The sequence below is a fragment of the Osmerus mordax genome, chromosome 1, assembly GCF_038355195.1.
Source record: "Osmerus mordax isolate fOsmMor3 chromosome 1, fOsmMor3.pri, whole genome shotgun sequence".
Lineage (NCBI taxonomy): Eukaryota > Metazoa > Chordata > Actinopteri > Osmeriformes > Osmeridae > Osmerus > Osmerus mordax.
Window position 1 is genome coordinate 4,657,154 of NC_090050.1, and position 10,331 is coordinate 4,667,484.

Below are 10,331 nucleotides of genomic sequence, written 5' to 3' on the forward strand. Positions count from 1 at the left end.
GAAAATCCATTGGCCGCAAAGTACACAGACCATATCCTACTCATATTGGATAATTAACTAGAGAGGATACAATTTCTGGGGAAATTGTAGGGTGTGCTTGCTTGCGTCGGTTGCACAGGGGTCTGTATATTTTATATAAAAATGCATCGGGCCTACTTATTATTTATAAAGATTACATAGATTTAAAAGCATCTTTTTTTTGCTGCTCATTTACAACTCAAAATACGAGTGAAGTGTAGAATGAAATATGATGTCTTCTCATTTCCCCTGCAAGAGGCAGCTGACAGGCTGAATCAAAACGAATACATTTGGCAGACCGGTGTTAAAATGGACCTAATCTCTATGACTTAAACGTCCTTTTAAGTTGTCCCTTCTCGTGATATTTTCAGGCATTTAGCCTACTCATATTGCATTCATTCATTAATAAAGAACCCCCTTTGAAGATTATTCTACGACTTTACCGGCAGAAGATAGAATCGCGATTCAAACAGTACCATCTGCTAACTGAAAATATGCCCCCAAAAACGTAAATAAGCTTGACATTTATTTAGTGGAAAATCGCTCATTCATAAAAAGCTCACTGGTAGCGATCATTGTCAGTAACAACGCAAAATGCGATATAGCCCTGTGTGGAGAAGCTGCCCCGGTAAATTCTACTACTACAGTACAGTACTAGACTACTGCTGTGTTCGTCTTGATAGCGATTGCGTTGGTTGAATTCGATTAAACGTTCCGTTGTACGGTTTAGGCTGAAATTTATTATTTTCATGAACAGATTGACAAAGTTTAGGCTGTGGCAATGAAGTTCAGGTTAGTAGTCAGATAGTTTCCCTACTGAAAGACTTTTGAGTAAGGGGAGTGCCGAACATGTTCTGTTGCCGTTTGACTTAAACAGCTGAGGAGTTTTTGTTAGCTACTCACACTAGTGTCTCGGGTACAGTAGGCTACAGCGTTGCAGTGAGCTACACTGGTTTGAAACCACAGGTAATGGTAATTTCACCAACAAATCGTTTTCTAATGTCAGAATAAATCCTACAACGAAAATGTATATGTGAGGAATGTTTATTTTAACGATTGAAAACAGATAACGCTACATCATAGACCACTGTAGTATGTGTTGCCCGGGAAACACAGGCTAATGTCATGATGCTAATACTTCAGTGAAATAGTAGACTACTGTTTCCGAAAGTAGATGTACTTCCTTAATAATATCAGCTTATATTGTACATTACACATCACAATTGTGTGTCATATCACAAAGTAAAATGAGTAAATAGTTATCACCCTGGCCTCTTTTCTTGTGGCGTTTCTGCAGCTGCCTTGCAGTAAAGCTATAGTTAGCCTAGCTATCCCCCAAGTTAACAGATGTGAAACGAATGTTCTGGCAAAGGTAGTCACGCGTGTTTTCGTGACGTTAGTGACGCAGTGACGTTAGTAACGTCAGTGACTGTGGCTAGCAAATTAGCCACCGTTAGCTTCACTTTTCGCCACAAAAACTTAACTTACGCTTAAACCGTGCAACGGAACGTAAATTCCAATAGAAGCAACTCAATCGCTACCAAGACGAAACTTTTGACACCTACGTTGTCTATGTAGGCCAAGTATTTACTGAGTTTTAGGGGGGCAAAAAGAAAAAAAAATAATAATAATTATAATAATAATATATATGTGAGAGAACAAAGGTTGTGCTCTCGCCGAAGGCTTGAGCACACCCAATAATATATATGTGAGAGAACAAAGGTTGTGCCCTTGCCGAAGGCAAAGCACACCCAATTAAGAACCCCCTTTGAAACAAGCTACTGTAACAACGTTGTCACCGGCAGTATTTCAGATGGAATAGCGATTCAAAACAGTACCTGTATCTGTTAACTGAAAATATTCCCCCAAAAACGTAAATAAGCTTGACATCTATAATGGAGAATTCAAAAGACGTTTGCTAGCGACGCACCACACAAGCTTGAGTTTAAATACATTCTTTAATGTGACATTACTTACTGTACATGCAAGTCTTGATTTGCTTAAATGTACATGTATGATGCTGCTAGTAAACCACGGCACGATACGATACTCGCTGTGCAACAGCACATCTGTACACGTTGTATCCATGCGTCGTTGCTAACGTGTGCTGACTTTGAAACCCTAGATGTCTTACGGCGGAGTCTAGAACGTCCGCACATGGCGGCCATCTTGCTACAGTCAACTCGCTCACCCATAACATTGTGTTGATGCTACATGTACTTTATAAAATGACCATAACTTGCTAAATTTTCAACCGATTTTGAAACGGTTTGGTTTGATATCAACGTCAGAGATGTCGTTATGCCACTGCATACTTATGAATAATTATGTAAAAAAAAATATATAGAATAGAAGTATGCAGTGGCATAACGACATCTCTGACGTTGATATCAAACCAAACCGTTTCGAGTTATGGTCATTTTAAAAAGTACATGTACGGACGTCCATGTGCGGACGTTCGACTCCGTTGTCCGGCAACGCGGACGAGACATCTACCCTTTATATATATCTATGTTGGCACTGAGTTCCCTTTGTTGACACAAGGCACTTTTTGCCACAAGAAATAAAAATAATAATAAGAAAAATACATATGTGAGAGAACAAATAGGTGAGAGATTGGGTGTGCTCAAGCCTTCGAAAGCACACCCAATAAGAATACTAACAAAAACAATAGGTTCCCTCCTACCGGTGGAACCCTAACTAGCAACTGAATTGATGTCCAGCAAGTAAGTCGCATTGATGATGCCTAGCAAAGCTATGGAAAGCCAATCCCCGTAGTTTTTTAGGGATAAACTGTAGTGAGTTGTTTGTGTACAAACAACAGATGGGGTCAGATGGCTGAGCGGTTAAGGAATCGGGCTATTAATCAGAAGGTTGCCGGTTCGATTCGCTCTGGACAAGTCGGTCTGGATAAGAGCGTCTGCTAAATGACTACATGTAAATGTAATGTGTACTCTACACAGCAACAACTGTAACATTACCGAATACCTTATGCAAACTTACTTTTGCTAATTTAATTCCGGGGGTGTGGAGACCTTTCGATCATGACCATACGAGATTCCTTGTCAAGCTCCAAGTAACTTGTTTGTGCCTGAACCAATCAGCATCTTCAGTGTTTCCCACAGAATGAGATTCTATTTGTGTTTGTAGGCAGGGGCAGAGGCAGACATTGTAAACATTAGTGGCTTCGCCCAAACCTAGGTCCTAGTGTCGGTTTGATGTGAGTGTAGATAGGGACTTCAACAAGTAATGCAAGCTGGCAGAGCACGCAAGCAAAAATAATTTGCATTAATTTGAGCGTAAAATAGTTTGAGCTTTATGTAGCCTAATATAAACATTACGTTGGACTCATATTGTTATATTTGTCAAATGTATTTAACTATGAATATGATTATATTTAACTTGAATGTATCAGTTTTATACACATTTGTGCAGAGAATTATGATACTAATGCCCCATAAGAATCCCAATGTCCCCCCCAAACCCTAAGCCCTGAACCCTCACAGACTTACTTGAAGTCCCCTAGTAATTTATTGAGTGCAAGAGGCTACAAGGGCTCAACATGATATAAATTGGAATAGGAAAGCACTTTGCTGCATTATCGGGAAAATTGAAATGTTGTTGAATCAAATCTGATGAAAGCATATTTGGAATTTATCATTCCAGTTAGGGAATCGGGCTATTAATCAGAAGGTTGCCGGAAGGTACCAAATGACTGTGTCCTTGGGCAAGGCACTTCACCCTACTTGCCTCGGGGGGAATGTCCCTGTACTTGCTGCAAGTCGCTCTGGATAAGAGTGTCTGCTAAATGACTAAAAAAAAATTGTGAATGCAAACTGCTCATCCGAGCAATACACCTACCACATTTCTACATTCAAGCATGAATGTTTGGATGACCGGTTTGCGTATATTATTATATGCACTAAATGCATATAATAACTATACGCAACCTGAGTGGTTCACAAGATCCATGGCTGTGTCCCTTGGTGCAACGCGGTCATATTTATAAGTCTATTTATTTTTGCCAACACAAACAGCATCACTTGTGGAACTGCACATCCTTAGATCCTGTGCAATACATCAAACAATATTCAACCTCAACACCCCCAATCAGATATTTATTTTCGTCAAAGCTGCTTTTTCTATCACTATTTTGCCTTACCTCAATTCAAGGACTGAATATAGTGAAAACAGAACATTACCAAAGCTAATCAAGACCTACTATACCTGTTGCTTGATAAGATTAAGGGAGCACTGCTCAAACTGCTCATCTCTGGTCTCCATGGTTTTACCCAGTTTTTGTAGTACCTGTGACAGGATGACAACAAATGGGATGCATCCAATTAAATGCTACTCCTAGAGAGGTAAACAAAAAACAAACGACTATAGTGTCCTACTGAGATTTATAATGGGGCAAACAACCACTAGTACTGTTAGTGTACTCTAAACATACTTTTTTTGGTTTTGTCAAATTGCCTACCACTCTCTATGGTTATGCCAAACAGACAGAATCATCACTGGTCTGGCCATGGTTATTCATTTCACATTTCACCCAGTCACATCTCCGACGGTGAAATGTTGACACAGTGTATTTTTGGGAAATGCACCAAAATGCAGTTAACATATACGGTGCAACTGCTGTCATCTTTTTGATCCATCACACTAAACTGCAACTAATTTGTGATGGAAAACAAGCAATACAGAACAGGCAAGAGGACCCAGCCCATGACAGAGAACCACAAACCAACAGAGATGAAACAGTGTGCAAACAAGAAAAGTGAGGAAGCCAGTACAGGGGCAGGAAGTGGCAGCCTTTGTGTCCACACACAGCTGCACAATCAAGTTCGTAACATTTCAAGAATGGTAGAAAGAAAATCTATGACATAACTGGCTAGAGAAAAATACATAACTGATTTTGACAGTCTTGAATTGCCCATTACATCTGGGTTGTGGTTTATAAGAAAATATTGTTTGAATTATCAGGTGGCCTAGTAATTTTTTTTAAACTAGTTTGTTGACAACTTGGATATCTGTAGTAGGCCAATACATACAGGACTTCCAAAATAGTACTGCTTCAACCTTCACACCCCACTTTCCCCAATAGTAGCTACAGCTCTTCATGTGCTTGTTCATATAGGCTAGTTATCCAGTTGTATTTGACAGGGATTGATTACTTAAATGTTGTTAAAATAATGTTTCAGCAGTCTGTCAAAAGAAAAGTTCCTATAAAACTGAACCTCACATTTATTAAAGCTCAAAATGCAAACGGATGGAAGATTTGTTTGTTGTTTCAACACAAAGCCAAAAGTGAAAGATGTTTAGAATGAACCGTTTATACATTACTGTATAAGTAACACTTAAGTTGCTTACCTTTTCCTGAGCTCGATTCAATGACTTTTGTACCCGTTTAGCAAAAATTCCAGCCCCAGCACCAATATTCGGCCCAATCTTGTTCTCTGCCATTGTGGCTTCTTTCCGGCTCTGACTGTCTAGTTCACAGGCGCTTCCTCTTAGAACAACCACTGCTCGGATGTTACAATGTTCCTTGAAACGCTTAGGGGCGGAGAAGAACACATTAAGCAGGCAGGACAACGCGCCCAAGCGCACATGCACACATTAGGCTTACTGAAAGTTGAAATCGGATCAGCAGCAAACGTTCGCATTTCTAACTTGCTGAAACTTGTAAGAGCGTAGACAGGCTACTTTTTAAGGCATAGCCCTAACCTGTATCGTCATCCCATGCTTTTACTTTGCGCAACAACAACAACAAATAAGTACAAAAAGTTACGTTTTTGTCACCGATAAATGTTTAGAAAACGAATGGGTTCTTCTGGGAGTTATTTTGCAGAGACATCCAGGTGCACTAGAAGGCTACGAGACTTTGAGAGGGTGGGGTAACTGTCAATCAATACTTTATTTTGCCGATATTATGCAGATACCAGCATAAAGGATATGGAATAATTAAACAAACGAGTAAATGGCTCGTAATACCATTTGTGTTATATGGTTATTTCGTTATTCCAAAACAAAACAACGGAAACCACGCATTTCCCCATCATCTGGTTCTGACATCCGAAATGGACAAATCGATATTACGAGCCCATTTTTCATCTTTTGCAGATATCAGCATAAAGGATATGGAATAATCAAAACATCGATTAATGGCTCGTTATACCATTTGTGTTATATGGTTATTTCATTATTTAAAAAACCCCTGAAACAACCAAAAACAAGCCGTAATACTTAAATGTGTGTTTGAGTTACTAAAATGACAAAACGATATTACGGCCCTATTTTGCGTTTGTCAACCAATTGGTTTTGTAGGTTGCAAAATAGAAAAACCAATGGCCATTTTAGGTATGTGCACATTTTAGGTATGTGCGTTCGCCGCCGGCGCCGCATGAGCATGGATGCATTGAAGCTGAGAATGCCATTGGCTGCTTCAAGCATAGAGTTAATATAACTAGAGGAAGTAACTTTTGTCTTCCAAGATGGCGTCCCCATTCATTTCTATTAAAAGTGCTCAGTGGCGCAGTGAGGCAAGCGAGAGTACGAAACTGGACCGCGCCATCTTTCCACTTCCGATTCTTCCGGTCTAGCTTTAAACAGTGGCTCTTTTTTTCCTAGCTCCGAGACCTCGTGCACGCTTGCAACTAGCTGTACACGTCATACTTTGCGACAACCAGTCGCGAGCATAGATTTATATGGTTGCGAGCGTGTGAGCTAAGGCATTGCAGTGGCAGAATGGGGTACAAGTCCAATAAGAATCAGAGACATGATGCAAACTTTACGCAAATGTATGCTGTCACTGTATAGTATTCCTTTCACTTGTTTTTTAGAAATAGGCTATAGGGCTAAATATAGGGCTATTCTAGATGGAACTCATCACATATGTTGTTTTTCTTCGTGATTTGAGTATGATTTCCAACGCATTATATCGGATTAAATAAACTGTTAACATGAACACTTAGCTCCGTCGTTGTTCTCGCCAGACAAAGAAAGCTTAATAGTTATTTTTGTAACAGAAATCTTCCATAATGCAGACTTACCATAGCTTACTGTCAACTTTATATTCAAACGAAATGCCACGAAAATCACACTGCCTTCACTTTAACATCAGTGTAGAAATGTGGCTTGTGTTTTATATGTTCAACCTACAAAACCAATTGGTTTGGGTTAACCCTAACCCAAACGCCTATTAATGGATATAACGTGATCTAACAAGACTTGGTAATAATGTAATAAATTGAGAAGTGTGTCTAAAATATAATCTACTTTATTGAACGTGCCTTTGAAAGGGGCATATTAACAGAACTATATACAAGATGTTTCCATCAGATAAAAGTGGGGGTGAAACATAGTCACTGAGGACCTTCATTGTCCCACAAAAGCAGTTTGGCTTTGACACGATCAAAAAAAGAATAATGAGTGTGTTTAACAAAAGCTTCTGAAGGCAAGACTGATATTATTTAAATATATATATCATTTCCTATTGTGGTTATCAGTTAAAGTACTATTAATCTTCGTCTTTGCTCCAGATAGACATGTCAACAATCTATGCTCACGCTTAACATAATATAATATTTGTCATCATGTCATGAAAGTTTTTACGAAAAATCAAATCGATTTTAAAATAACGGGAATAAGCTACATTAAGAACATTTCATGTATGTGTGACAACCATTTGCTAAACTTGCTACAACAGAGCAGGCAACTCAAGCCATTTCTTTCAGCTCCAGGTAAATCGGCTATCGGCCAATGTGAACTTTTGTGCTCGTGCCCTGTTAGTATCCGCGAGCACATTTGCAGGCAACTTTTATTGACGTAAGCAAATAAATGGGGTGCTAGTTTACCCATTTTGGATTGGTTTCAAACTTAGCAAAAATCAGGAAAAATTATTCTATGAAAAAGCTAGTAGTATGAGCCAGGTTCGAGAATCGAACTAAAATTATTGGGGGACATAGTTTTGTAAATGTTGACTGGAGTTAATAGAATAAAAACGACCGGAAGAGTCGGAAGTCAAACACGAAATGCAATACCACCTACATCCACCGGGGCCGTTGCTTCAAGCCGAGGGGCGAGGGGTGGGGGCTTGGCTTCAAGTCAGCCGGGCTGCAGGCGGCTGCAGGCGACGCCGGCGCTGCATAAAGTCGAACGCACCTATTCAGACACAAATAGCTCAGGTTATGTCACTTTGTCTTAAACATCCTGTAAAGTGGAATTGAAAACGAGTTTTAAATTCACCACACCACAGAAGAATGTGTTATTAACTACCCATCCAAATTCAAATGAAAAAAAACACCGACAAGTATTTTAAATTAGGCTTTGAAATCGTGACAAAATCAGCACTTTTCTCTGCTTGAGACTGGGGGGTGCGTGTCGTCTGAAGGAGCTGAAGCTCCGCCCCTCGCAACCTACCTACGACCCAGATAATGGACGCTACGTCAAGCCGAACAAAACAGTATAGAATTGGAATTTATTTGTTCAATGAGTGAAACATACAGATGCATATTTACATTTACATTTATTCATTTAGCAGACGCTTTTATCCAAAGCGACTTCCAAGAGGGAGCTTTACAAAGTGCATAGGTCACTGATCATAACAACAAGATAGCCACAAAAACATTGCGAGTAGCCAAAACATGAAACACACATTGTGAACAACCAAAGTACGTAAGTGCCAAAGGGAAGAACCATAAGAGCATGTAGTTAAACAAGTTACAATTAAACAACATGAACCGCTGTAAATGCAAGTGTACCTGTGGAAAAAACAAGCAACAATAATAAAAACAATATATCACAGTGAGTACAAAATTTTTTAATCAGTTACCACTAACCACAAGAGCAACAAGTCTCTAAGCAAGAGTCATTGTGATCCTTGAGGAAACTAACATCGGGTCAAGCGAACCATTCCTAAGTACCGTTGTACTCCCGGAACAAGTGCGTCTTGAGCCTTTTCTTGAAGGTGGAGAGACAGTCAGTGTCTCTGATGGAGGTGGGGAGTTGATTCCACCACTGGGGGGCCAGACAGGAGAAGAGCTTGTGTTGGGACCGGGCGGTCTTGAGCGGTGGGACCACCAGGCGGTTGTCTGAAGAAGACCGTAGGTGACGGGTGGGGGTGTAAGGCTGCAGGAGAGACTTGATGTAGACGGGTGCAGTCCCGTTCACTGCTCGGAAGGTCAGTACCAGGGTCTTGAATCTGATACGGGCCATGATAGGTAGCCAGTGGAGAGAGATGAGGAGCGGGGTAACATGGGAGCGTCTGGGTAGATTGTAGACCAGGCGGGCGGGTTGCACATGCTGGGAGACCAGCGAGCAGCGAGTTGCAATAGTCCAACTTGGAGAGGACAAGTGCTTGGACTAGCAGCTGGGTGGAGTGCTCAGACAGGTATCTCCTGATCTTCCGGATGTTGTAGAGGGTGAATCTACACGACCGTGAGACTGCAGCAATTTGGGCCGTGAGGGAGAGCTCGTCGTCCATGGTAACCCCAAGGTTCCTGGCAGAGGATGAAGGGGTCACCGTCGCAGATCCCAGGGTGATTGAGAGATCGTGGGAGATGGAGGGTTTAGCCGGGATGATGAGAAGTTCTGTTTTGGCGAGGTTCTGCTGGAGGTGGTGCTCGGTCATCCAGGCGGAGATGTCTGTGAGGCAGGCCTCAATCCTAGCTGAGATCCCCGGATCGGTCGGGGGGAACGACAGGTACAGCTGCGTGTCGTCAGCGTAGCAGTGGTAGGAGAAGCCATGGGAGGTGATGATTGGTCCAAGTGAGGTGGTGTACAGAGAGAAGAGGAGGGGTCCAAGGACGGAGCCCTGTGGGACACCAGTGGAGAGCTGGCGAGGGCCTGACAGTTTGCCTCCCCAGGAGACCTGGTCAGTGGCGCCTTAATGCACGGGCTTACCTGGGCTTAAGCCCGGGGCCTCGACCAATCAGGGGCCTCTTAATAATAATACAAAATAATAATGATGATAAACGTCCGTATTCGCCGTGTCATTACTCTGCTCTACAGTGGCATCTGGTGGTGTATGTGGAGGGAGGGGAGGCCCCCCCCTCCCCCTTATCTAAACAAAACGTAACAAAATGTAACAAAAACTAGAGAGGGTACAATTTGTAGGGTGTGCTTGCTTGCGTCGGTTGCAGATGGGTCCATTTAATATGAAACAAGCTGAACCCCCTTTGAGACAAGCTATTATAACAACGTTGTCACCGGCAGTATTTTTCAGATGGAATCGCAATTCAAACGGTACCATCTGTTAACTGAAAATATGCCCTCAAACGCGACTTTTTGGTCTCAGTCTAGAGCCCTGCGTGGAG

General features: G+C 41.4%; 1 protein-coding gene across 2 annotated transcripts in view; it reads right to left on the reverse strand.

The window, feature by feature from the left end:
• Positions 1–5,530, reverse strand: part of bin2b (bridging integrator 2b) — a 44,927-nt gene extending 39,397 nt beyond the window's left edge. For both annotated transcript variants that reach the window (XM_067236883.1, XM_067236875.1), the window contains exons 1-2: positions 5,389–5,530; positions 4,246–4,326 (exon numbers count right to left, since the gene is read on the reverse strand). In XM_067236883.1, the coding sequence (XP_067092984.1) occupies positions 4,246–4,326; positions 5,389–5,481 (174 nt within the window). In that variant the 5' untranslated portion in view covers positions 5,482–5,530. The remainder of the gene's footprint in view (positions 1–4,245; positions 4,327–5,388) is intronic.
• Positions 5,531–10,331: the final 4,801 nt, after the last annotated feature.